Below are 12,616 nucleotides of genomic sequence, written 5' to 3' on the forward strand. Positions count from 1 at the left end.
AATAACAGAGGTTTCTGATCAAAATAACAGAACACGACATGCCCATGAATATGAGATATCCATCTGCTCATGCTAATTTCTCCAACATGACAGCAGATACAGTAACCCACCATGAACAAACACGTTCCCTTTAAATTAACAAATATATATCTAAAAGGGGCAGTCAGCCACCCCTAGTTTTGGTTCTCATTTGATACAGTTTGATTTAAATCTTCATTGTGTCTCCCTCACCCTCAAACAAAGGCTCCTTCCACACACGCAAAATAATGCGTTTTCAAACCACTTTCACAAAAGTGGCTTTTGCTATTCCGCACAGCTTCAAAGATCACTGAAAGCAGTTTGAAAGTGCATTATTCTGCATGTGTGGAATGAGCCAAAGCCCTGAAGACACAGCAATATGTTATGTCTTTTGCAGAACTACTAAGAACAGCCATTACAAGCCCAGTAATATAGAAACAAATACAGAAAAAGCCTCTTGAGTTGGTGCTAAGTGGCTTTCTAGACAACATAATCTCTATAACCCATGAAGAATGAGTCACTCTAGGAAGCCACAATAGTACCACCCTGGAAACACCCTGGATATGGAGAACCGGGTCTGATTCCCCACTTCACACTAGAAGCGGACTTTTATCTGGTGAACTGGATTTGTTTCCATTTCTCCACATGAAGCCTGCTGGGGGACCTTGGGCTAGTCACAGTTCTGTCTGAACTCTCTCAGCCCCACCTACCTCACAAGGTGATTGTTGTGGGGAGAGAATGGGAAGGAGTTTGTAAGTGGCTTTGAGAATCCTTATAGGAGAGAAATGTGGGGTATAAATCCAAATTCCTCTTCTTCTTTTATATGTTTTGGGCAAAAATGTATACTCCTAAAATGTGGCAAATGATAACATCCTCCCATTGCCTTGTAATAGAGCTAGCTGTGGCTTGGTACATAAAAAAGTCAAGGTTTGCTCTTGTTCAGACAGGAGCTGTAAACAGTAAGCAATGCTACCTGAGGCTGCTTTCCTGCCTCCACTCCTCTCTGTCCTTGACACCACCCAGGAGCCAAAGCAGCCAATGCTCTTTCCCTCCTGGTTCTCCAAATATATAAGTGACATCTGGTTGCAACTGACTTAAAGAGACCCCAACAAGGGACTTTAAAGGCAAGTGAAAAGCAGAGGTGGTATGCCATTGCTTTCCTCTGCAGAGTGTTCTTTGGAGGTCTCCCATCCACTTACCGACCCTGCTTAGCTTCTGATATCTGATGATACCGGATGATATCATGGCTCCTTTCCTTCCTCCTGGTTCTCTATATATCTTAAAAGACAACATGGCAAGTGGCACATGCTTGTGCTTACAATTGGGCACAAGGCTGGTCATGCTATCTCGAAAGATACCTGGGGACTCAGGAGAGAAGGAGTATCAATTTCCCTAGCTCCTATGGGAGGTGGGGGAGCACAAGGTAGTGGGGGCAGTGGAGGCTACCATCCTCCCCCCCCCCCAAATCTACCTCACTTCACCCCATCACAGACCCAGTCATACACAACAAAACTTTAACGCAATAAGAGCTAGAAGCAACCTGGTGTGACTGTTCCCGATACCATTAAAAAAGAAAAGCCAGCCAACCATCTTACCTCTTGGCCTGCTTTTGACAACCCGCGAATTGTGTGAGCGTCCACAAAACTGCCTTTCAAGTTGAAGTACTTCACTTTTCTATTAACAAAAATAAAACAGGAGAGAATGGCAGCACATGCATTCCGATCCTATGCTCGACTCGTCAGCAACGCCCCACCAAATTCAATCGGACTGACTCCCGAGGGAAATGTGTGTAGGACTGCAGTCTTGGCAAAGTGTTGCCATCCGCTCAGCGGGCCTTTTGTACCACAGTATTTAAAAGATCAAGGATTTGGCAAGAAGGAGAGAAACGATAAAAGGGGGCGGGGGGGAGGGAGAAACAGCATTCCAAGCAGAAGCAGACTGGCCAGTAAAAACAGCCCTGCAGCACATCAAACTGAGCAGCTCCTGCAAAGCCGCACTGCAAGAAAAGTGGGGCTCTCCATGAGCTTAAGCTCACCCACTGCATGTATCATTGTCCAAACCAGTGTTTCCCAACATTTTCGACGTCACGGTACCCTTGACCTCACTCTTCATATCTCACGGTACCCCTGCCATCCCCCTACCTTCCCCTCCCAGTGCCCCTGCTTGCCACCCCTACCCCCCACCCCCTTCTCCTCCCAAGGTGAAGGGAAGCAATGTGGGGCAGGAAGTGGCTGCTGACCTTGTGGCAGGTCCTGCCCCCTGGGTCAGCTCCATGTCCTTGCTGGCACCAGTGGAAGATACTGCAAAAGTGAGGGGGGCTGGTAGCGTTGCCGCGGTGCCCTTGGGACATACTCACGGCACCCCAGGATACCACGGAACCCTGGTTGGGAATCACTGGTCCAAACTGTAAGTTGTAGGAGGCAACAACTAGTGAGCAGACTCAAACTCACAAGGCTAGTAAGGGGTCTGGGCCAAGCAGTCCCTGAAGTTTAGACAGAGTTACTGGAGGAGGGTGCTGTTTGCTCCTGGACACCACTGGCTCACGAAAGCAGTAGCCCACTGTGACATATCCCTGTAAGTCCATCCCTATTTCCGAGAGTCTGTCTGATGTTCCCATTGCAACTTTGGTACTCAAGAGTAATCTTCTAGCCGACAGTCTCTATACAGTGATGAGGCACGGTGCAAAGCTCTGGATCAGCTTTTCATTTTTACTTTTAGCAGTTTGTCTAGAACCTCCCAGAAAGCTTTTGCCTCGTTGCTGTTTCTACACATCTTTGTAGGGGAGCATAAAAGAACTCAGTGGCACTCGTGGCACATACAAAGTCTGTCACATGTGGTATTAACTGGATGGTTGCTATTACAAATGCATTTCAGAGGGAGTAGCCATCGCAGTCAGTGGGGCTTTCCCCACTTACCTTCTACTGTGCACTACTCCAGGAAAGTAGCGTGGGGTCCAGCGGCGCTCCCCACTTGCAAGGGCGGCAACCACGCAGCAGCCCCGACGCTGCCGCTCTTGCACCACCTCAGCGCGCGTCATTCCTGACGCTGAAGAAACGGCACCTTTTGATGACCCCACGCAGAGCCCGGGGTCGTGGGGAACCCCGAGAGCGCGCCAGGAATGACGCGCGCTGAGGGGGCGCGAGAGCGGCGCGCAGCAGAAGGTGAGTGGGGAAAGCCCCTGTTGACAGACTATCATATTATTATACTGTAAATTACTTAGAGCACAGATTGTTTATTGTAATACAAAGTCATGCTCCACTCACACTTTAAGGTGTCTATAAGGTTCAGTGATTTTCATGAAAACAAGCTGTTTGATTGCACAAGGGAGGGGATATTTACTTGTCTTGTAGCTGTCTTCTGTGTCCCCAGTTCAAGGATTTCACGTGGTTTTGCACAGCTTCTGCCATGGTAGACCTAGGAAGAAGAAAAGGACATGAAGCATCACTGTCACCGAATGGCATCTTGTTGGCATTCACCAGAGACAAGGTAGAAGAAACTAATAACACCTTTTCACTGTTAAAAATATTATATTATCCCCATATTGCCCTACAAGGCCCCTCGGTTTGTCAGAGGGGAACCTCCTGGTGATCCCCGGCAGAGAGACATCCGGCGGGCTTCGACAAACTTTTACAGCTCTGGCTCCGGCCTGGTGGAACAGGCTTCCTGCTGATGTCAGAGCCCTGCGGGAACTATGTCAATTCCGAAGGGCCTGCAAGACCAGGCTTTTTTCAACTAGCCAGCCGGATAGTTCGAATGTACTAGAACATCTTTTGGTCTCTGGGGGGAGGGCGGGGAAAGGAGGGATGGAAATGGCAGGAAGGATTAATTGATACTATCTATTAACCAGCATCATTGTAATATTTTGCTAATTGGTTTTAAAGTTTTACATCAGGGTTTATATTTTAAAGTTATTTAATGTTTTCAATTGTATTGTAACCAGTAGTGGGATCCAAAAATTTTAGTAACAGGTTCCCATGGTGGTGGGATTCAAACTGTGGCGTAGCGCCAATGGGGCTGGGCGGGGCACAACGGGGGCGTGGCTGGGCATTCCAGGGGCAAGGCATTCCTGGGCGGGGCTGTGGCAAGGACGCAGCCGCTGCGCCGGTCCTTGGGCGGGAAACAAATGCACGCAGGCTCAGGCTGCCACGCACGCCGGTGCACCTCCTGCTAGACTGCTTCAAGTTCTGCGTGCTACTGCTGAGAGGAGGGGCGTAACTAAGGCAAAAATCACATGGTCAAATCACCCATTAGTAACCCCCTCTCAGCACACACAAATAATTAGTAACCTATTCTTGGGAACCTGTGAGAACCTGCTGGATCCCACCTCTGATTGTAACCCGCCCAGAGCCCTTCAGGGATGGGGTGGGATATAAATCCAACAGGTTTTAAAAATAGAATAAAAATATAGGCCCTATAGGTAATGTGAAATCATGCAGCGTGTGGGTACACATCCACTCTCTACCGGGCTTTTGCACATGTCTTCATGGCAACAATTAACTCCGCCCTCTCACAGCAACCCTTCCATTCTGCCCACGGTCAACCTCCTTCCAGTATTTTGGTGCAGTCCCAGGTCTCCCCGCTTGATTCTTCTCCCGCCCCCCTCTGCAAAAACTCCAGCAGAATTCTTTAGCGCTCTGGGTAATCTAAGGCAGCACTGCAGCTGAATAGTTTATTTTATTGTGTAGCGCAGTAACCAGGGTGTTTGGTTTATTCAATCTGTTTTATTTATCAACTCAACAAGCTATTACTTAGGATATCAGTGTAAATTAAGGCCATAAATAAAGGCGCATTCTGCGTAACGACTCTAGATGCTTTTACGTGGTAGAAGGAAAAGAAGCCAGAAATTCCAATGCAAAAATCGGAAGCTAGTATTTCAGGAGGCTTATGAGCTAGCCTCCACACACGGTAGGCATGCCTAGTGAGTGTGTGGAAAGGTGTGATCTTACTCTTCCACCACACTTAGAGAGTTGAAGAGAGAGTGCTGGTGATACCAGATCCGATGCAATCAGGGTCTGTCATTCTAGAACATAGGTGTCAAACTTGCGGCCCTCCAGATGTTATGGACTACAGTTCCCATAATCCCCTGCCAGCATGATGCTGGCAGGGGATGATGGGAACTGTAGTCCATAACATCTGGAGGGCCGCAAGTTTGACGCCTGTGTTCTAGAACAACTGATCAAGCGTCTTAGTTGAAGTGTTTGTTGGGTATCTTTTAATTTACCAGTCATGGGTCACAGGATGAGGTATACTCCAACCATAGTGCTGGGCATCTTTGAGCGAGCTCCCCAGAAGGGCTGCATGGTGCATAAGCTTCTTAGGAATGCAGCCGACATTCACACAAGTACCACCAAGTCCCCATTTGGTTCCTACAACAAAAAACAAACAGAAATTCATTCAACAGCCCAGCACATTCCAAAAACCCATTTTTTAAAAAGTTCCTTTTCTCAGGTTGAGAAATCCACAACAGAAGAGTGAGCAATACCTTCCATCGCACACACCCTTGACCATATGCAACTATGGCCTAGTTCACTGTGCACAGTCACGGACTGGGCAACAACCGTTTGCACATCGACGATCAAAACTTCCTTATCCACTGAAACCAAGGGGAGGCAGGATGCAAGATAGCTCCCACGGGGAACGAAATAGACACACATAAAACTTCAACACACCAACGATAAAAACTTCCTCATCCACTGAAACTGAGGGGAGGCAGGATGCAGGATGGCTCCCACGGGGAACGAAATAAATGCACATAAAACTTCAGCAGCAAGTCTGCAATACAACGGGTTGGAGCCAGACTACATTTTCAAACGGCAGTATGGCATTTTTCTTCCTCCTTCCCTCTTACTAGGGCTCACTGATCTCTACAAAATGCTACTCCTGAGGGACAGAGATCTGCAACCATGACATGGCAGAGGGACTGGAAGCTGCAAGAAGGAATCAGTGAAAATACCCAGTATAGTGGGTACTTTAGTCTAACATTTTATGTATTTTAATTAATTTATATATATGATGTTTTAACTTTTTATTTTGTTGGAAACCGCCCTGAGCCTTCATAACAACATAAGAACATAAGAACAAGCCAGCTGGATCAGACCAAAGTCCATCTAGTCCAGCTCTCTGCTACTCGCAGTGGCCCACCAGGTGCCTTTGGGAGCTCACATGTAGGATGTGAACGCAATGGCCTTCTGCGGCTGTTGCTCCCGATCACCTGGTCTGTTAAGGCATTTGCAATCTCAGATCAAAGAGGATCAAGATTGGTAGCCATAAATCGACTTCTCCTCCATAAATTTGTCCAAGCCCCTTTTAAAGCTATCCAGGTTAGTGGCCATCACCACCTCCTGTGGCAGCATATTCCAAACACCAATCACACGTTGCGTGAAGAAGTGTTTCCTTTTATTAGTCCTAATTCTTCCCCCCAGCATTTTCAATGAATGCCCCCTGGTTCTAGTATTGTGAGAAAGAGAGAAAAATTTCTCTCTGTCAACATTTTCTACCCCATGGTATACCCTTCGGGGAGGGCGGTATACAAATACAATAAATAAATAAATAAATAAATAAATAAATAAATAAATAAATAAATAAATAAATAAATAAATAGTCTTGTTCCAACCCAACGCATGTAACTGCAGTCCTCTTTAAAAACAGAATGTGTGAGAATGTGATTGATAGCAGACAAAGGGCAGTAGAAGGATGCTTATCCTTTACCCACTTGGCAGCACCGCTTCTGTATCCCCAAATCCCTCCAGGGGCTTTTCCAGTGCAAGACTTCCAATGTGCCTGAGAATTCCCCAGAAAGGGAAAAGTGACTCAAGCACAGGCATTAGGAGCAGGAAAACTGAAATACATTGAAAGGGCTAAGAACGCCTCCATGTTGTATCTCTTTTCTAATGCACTCTTTCCTGAAACTGCTCTTCAAGCATTTTTTAAAAATGCCAACAGCTATATTCACAAATGCTCCAATGCAATCAGTTGGATCCAGGCAGACTTTTTGCTCATTTTTACCCAATTCCCCTCCTTACTACAGCCCCCACATGGCTTTTGCTCGTGCAGATCCCATGATGCTTAGCACAGACTTTTGGTAAAAGGGAACCTCCCCTTACCTTTTTCACCAGCAGATCCATCCCAACATGTGTTGGCCTACAGGCATCGTATCCATTACTAAATACCACTGAAGTTTGGGGGTCATTTATTCAGATTATAATTTGTACCAGTGGTACATAAGCAGAAAGGATTTAATTGTACCTACTGGATAACACCAGGGTGGTTAACACTGCTATGCATACATGCGGTTATGCTAACCAAGTGTGAAAATCAAAACACATAGGAAGATCTACGTCAAAGCGATTTTCTGTAAAGAAGAAGAGTTTGGATTTACAATCTCCTTGCCCTTCCCCCCTCACAACAAACACCCTGTGAGGTAGGTGGGGCTGAGAGAGCTCCGAGAAGCTGTGACTAGCCCAAGGTCACCCAGCTGGCATGTGTGGGAGTGTACAGGCTAATCTGAATTCCCCAGATAAGCCTCCACAGCTCAGGCGGCAGAGCAGGGAATCAAACCCGGTTCCTCCAGATTAGATATACGAGCTCTTAACCTCCTACGCCATTGCTACATCAGAACCCAAACCTTCTAAACTGCTGTTAAGAATCATGTAGATAGGCAGGAAGCAGAGAGGAAGAAGAACATACAAAGTAAAAGAAATCACCATTAAAGAACAAGGAGCTTAAGTGGGGAGAGAAGTGGGTCAAGAAAAAGGACAATTTTGGCCAGTTCCTCAAAATTTTACAAAATCATAGTTTTTTCCTGCAACCCTAAGAAATTCTCCAAGTATGCACAAAGCCCTGGGGGATCCTATTTCACAGCCTGGCTGATAGCTACTCAACCCTGAAACTCAGCATGCTGTTGATGTCCTTGGATACAAATATGACGCCAATAATTTGCATCTGGACAAGTTCATACCTTTTGGAGAAGGATCCACGTAGTCCAACACAGCCACCTTCTTTCCAAACTGAGCGGCTTCAGAAATAAAAACAGACCACAAATATAGGTAAGAAAAGGTTAAAGTATCTTTTTAGTTGAAATAGTTACTTGCCCAAGGTCTCGGCCCAAGGTCACCCAAGAGAGTTTCATCGATAAGCACAGATTGGAACCTAGCAAATTCCCAATCCTGCTCCAACACTCTAACTACTACACCAAACTGGTTTTCCTTCAATAGACAGTGACTGAAGATTTCCTGATTTGTAATGACTTCCAAATACAGGTATTCAAGCAGACCAGAGTTTCTCTACCACTGAGATTCTAACTGTATCATGGAGAGGGACTGTAATTTCTGGAGGCCTCCAGGCCCTGCTTGGAGTCTCTGGCATCCTTCTAAATACAGCAAACAGAAAGGGGTGTCTGTGTGTGTGTTTAAACACCCCTAGGAAGAACAAACAAGGAATGCAGTAGTTAGTAGCACTGCAGTTTTACAGACTTCAGCTTCATTGCCCACATGGATACTGCTGACCTGTTTGGGCTAGCACCTATGTCAGCCCAGTGATCCACAATCCATATGGATTGTGGGTGTCAGCCCCGTTCCCACTTGCCAAGCCTTGAATCTGGAAAAGCTACTCACTCGTTATACATAGCTAGCAGCAAGGAGAGACATTGGGACGATATTCCTAAGCAACTGCAGCAGCTTGGGGAAAAAAACCAGCCATTTCCCTTTCACAAGCCATCTTGTATGGTAGCAAATGAGTGGCCAAATGATTCAGACGAACGTTCACGCCCAGCTTCACCCAGCAACACCCCAGAGCCATGCTGGTGTTGTTAGCACACACCAGAATTCAGGGCAGGGGTGGGTTTCTCAGCTCCAAGTTGGGAAACTTTGCTAAAAAATGAATTGGACTTCTGCACATCTTGCCTGATGGAGGAAGACCATGGAGGAAGGCTGAGATAACAAAGGACTACACAGATAGAAAGATCCTTTTCAGCTCTGGCTCCGGGTTGTTGTTATGAGCAGAGGCGTATCTAGGAAAAATGTAGCCTGGTGCAAAATCTGAGTTTTCTGCCCCCCTCCCCCCCATATGGGTAGCCATTCTCCCCCACCATGACCAAACAACGTTTTTCTGTGCTAGGTCTTGAAGTCAGTGTATGGACCAGGGGGGAAGGAGGAGGGTGTGGGGGGCGATTTTCCACCCCCACGTGACTAAATGGCTACAGCCCGGGGACATTTGACCCCATATGTCCCCCTGGGCGGTACGACCCTGGTTATGAGCAAATGAAGGAGAGCCATATTCAGAGTTGCTTTGGCTCCCTGACTAGGGAGAGAAGTGGGATATAAATAAATGCAACACAAACCTTCTTTTGCGCAAGCAAGGCCGCCAGATCCTCCTCCAATGACTAGGAGATCATAGTCGTACTTGCCTACAAGGAAAAAAGAATGTCACAAATAAGAGATGGTGGGCACATCTGGAATTCTGACAAGGCATGGTAGGCATAGCAACAACCTGGCTGCCACCAGAGGCTGAGCCAGCCATAAAATGATTGCCACGTCTTAACTTCAGTAGCACGGTGGAGATCCTTGTGCTCTGGTCGCAGCTGCTATCAAAGCAACGTTTTTTAAAAACCTGCATTGCCAATCAAATCTCCAACAGCCAATCAGAAGCCTGGCTGGGCAAAAGCCCTACCTGGCCCCATTAACTTCTTGAAAACACGTGGCGAGCACCTGAAAAGGTGTCTGCGGGTGACATGGTGCTGACGGGTACCACACTTGAGATCCCTGGGCTGGGGATTGCAACATGGAACATTGCAACATTGAACCTATGAAACTGCCTTACACAGGGTGATATAACTGATCCAACTGGCCCACACTGTAGCTCTCTTAACAACTGAAACAGAAATTCGTTAACTGGAGATGTCAGGGCTTTAAGGAGTCGTATTTGATAGCATTCGGGATTATACCCCATGAGGGCCTAAGTACAATTGAAACTTCATCCACCATTTTCTCCTGCTCCACGTGCTCTGTGCCCCCCACTCATTGTCTAGTCCGGACCAGGCTACAACAAGTGGAGGGCGTGGATCACATGATGGTGGAGGAGGAGGAAATGGCAGATGAAGTTACCATTTTACTTAGATCTTTATGTGGAACAGGGCATAGCTACATTTAACAAATCAAAGCACGAAACACTGTTCTTGGTGGAGGGAACTGATCCTGGCAAAATGGCAGGGAAAGGCTCAACCCCAGGTTGAGGGAAATATAACGGGCCAATTCCTTTTTGGGAGAGGGACCTGTGCAAAGTACTTCCCCAAAACAGGATATTTCCCTCCCTCCGCCCATTATATTTCCACCAGGCGGAATCCACCTTAAGCTTTCCTCCCACCAGACTTTTCCCTGTTCCAAACCACCTCCCCCAAGAGATCCCCTCAAGTAACTTTGACCCATTCAGGAAAGCTACTGTGGAAGGGGGGCACTATGGAGCAGAGAAAGCTGTTCTTTCTTCACTCTGAATCTGCTCCTTCCAGAACACACACAAAAAATTGGACTCTATGCAGCTGCTGGCCAAATATACTTATTATGAGGTGGTTTAAATTTCATTGTAGCTTCATCTCATAAATGGTATTTTAAATCCATAATGCATGTCATAAGTAAACTATCATTTAACTCTGCGGGTGAGCTGCAATTCTGACTGCCTTGCAATAATGTTAAACTGCTGCTTTTTCAATGCTCACATTTCTTTTGTATTTTAATCTCTCTAAATGATACCATGTGATTTAATAACTTGCAAGCAACCCCAGTCATTTATTTTAAATGTACAGGCAGGGTATAAATCTTTTATAGGAATAAATGTTTTATTTGCCTAAGATTTCCTTCCTCTGTAATTTCTCTTCTGTCATCACATATACACCCACATTAATTTGCATGGCAGAATATTCTTTTGAATTGTTCTGTGTTTGGAGTTTGTCAACTTTGTGTTCTTTCCGAACAAAGATACAGGATTAAAAACAAACACACCAATACACTTGTGCCTTCTTGCAAGCAACACGTAACTTTCCTTGCAAAAAGACACTGAATTCTGCTCTAAAGTGACAAAAGTTCAAAGATAACAACCAGTCACGGTTTGTCCTTATATGACAGTGATGGCGAACCTTTTCGAGACCGAGTGCCCAAATTGCAACCCAAAACCCACTTATTTATCGCAAAGTGCCAACACTCCAATTTAACCTGAACACTGAGGTTTTAGTTTAGAACAAACAGTTGGCTCCGAGGCGCATGTTACTCGGGAGTAAGCTTAGTGAAGCAACAGTGAAATGCTTTGAATGGGTGAATCACAACCCTAGGAGGGTTTACTCAGAAGCAAGCCCCATTGCCAGCAACCGAGCTTACTCCCAGGAAAAGGATCATGCCCAGGCCAGCCTAGGGGTGTGTGTATGTGTGTGTGTGGGGGGGTGATTTTCCACCCCACCCCCCACATGATGAACTCTGTGCACACGTGCCCACAGAAAGGGCTCTGAGTGCCACCTCTGGCACCCGTGCCATAGGTTCGCCACCGCTGTTATATGAAAACACACCTCCTCACATGTGACACTATTATGAAATGCTTTCGTGTTCATGGCAAAATGAAGTTTGTCTTTATGTCTGAATGACAAGTTGTAGTTTGGTTTTTTTCGCAATCCAAACCAAAATTTCAAATTCTGGTTTGAAATGAAGGGAGCAAGCCAAAGTTTGTCGACCAGAATTACATAATTGTGAGGCAACTTGATTGTCAACTATTTGAAAGGCAGCCATAAAAAAGAGAAAAAGTCTATCTGGAAGGGAAAATGAAGTTAGCTTAAACAAAAAGGCCAGTTCATTGCAACCACCTTTTCTACTGGCATAACTTGCTATAAGTCAGAGCTCCCCTTTTGCGAAAATATTGAATGAACCTCTCAGCAGAAATATCAGATCCAGCGTCTCTTACTGCCCCAGCATACGAGCCGGGCCCTGTTGGAGCACCTGTGCTCAGGCCTGCAATTGGAAAAACAATGATAACTTGCCTCTGAGCACGTGCAGAGTTCCACTGATGGCCTGTCTGTCATCAGTCAGTATACGTCTGGGATTGAAAGTTACACTTTGACGCATAAGTACCCGAAAAGAAGCAAACATGCACAAGGTTGGACCACAGGTCTCTCCTAAGAGAAATGAGTCATTGATTGGAATCACGCCTCCTGCAGAAAACTCCTTTCACAGGAGAATTTTCTCTATTATCCTTCACTACTAAGCTTCGCTCTTGCGACCTTTGCATGTGTTCTGCTGGTGTTCAACAGGGAACGACTCAAATGCAATGACTGGGGGGGTCTTCACCCGTTGAATGCCCACCTAACAGGCTCCTCCAGTCAGAATCAACGAGCATCGGGTCCCTCTTCTCCACTGCCTCCCCGCTTCCCCAAGCATTGGCGGCCCGCGCGAGGAAGCTCCTCCGAAGAGCTGCATCCTGCCGCAGAAGCCCTCGTACCTGATAGGCCCCGTGCCGTACAGTACAGCGGGGGTCCGCATCGGAGACGTGGGCGCTGCCGCCACAGCGCCGCCATGTTGTACGGAAGGTCTGAAGAGGCTCGAAGACCCCTCACACAGCCGCTTCT

At 46.5% G+C, this 12,616-nt stretch overlaps 1 protein-coding gene across 1 annotated transcript in view; it reads right to left on the reverse strand.

Annotated features, from left to right (window-relative positions):
• The window catches only part of TXNRD2 (thioredoxin reductase 2), a 53,209-nt gene extending 40,597 nt beyond the window's left edge, over positions 1-12,612 (reverse strand). Inside the window, exons 1-6 of the mRNA XM_048513907.1 lie at positions 12,490-12,612; positions 9,356-9,421; positions 7,976-8,032; positions 5,240-5,384; positions 3,358-3,432; positions 1,614-1,692 (exon numbers count right to left, since the gene is read on the reverse strand). Of these exons, the coding sequence (XP_048369864.1) occupies positions 1,614-1,692; positions 3,358-3,432; positions 5,240-5,384; positions 7,976-8,032; positions 9,356-9,421; positions 12,490-12,565 (498 nt within the window). The 5' untranslated portion in view covers positions 12,566-12,612. The remainder of the gene's footprint in view (positions 1-1,613; positions 1,693-3,357; positions 3,433-5,239; positions 5,385-7,975; positions 8,033-9,355; positions 9,422-12,489) is intronic.
• Between the last annotated feature and the right edge of the window lie 4 nt (positions 12,613-12,616).

Source organism: Sphaerodactylus townsendi, linkage group LG13 (assembly GCF_021028975.2).
Source record: "Sphaerodactylus townsendi isolate TG3544 linkage group LG13, MPM_Stown_v2.3, whole genome shotgun sequence".
In the NCBI taxonomy this organism is placed as follows: domain Eukaryota; kingdom Metazoa; phylum Chordata; class Lepidosauria; order Squamata; family Sphaerodactylidae; genus Sphaerodactylus; species Sphaerodactylus townsendi.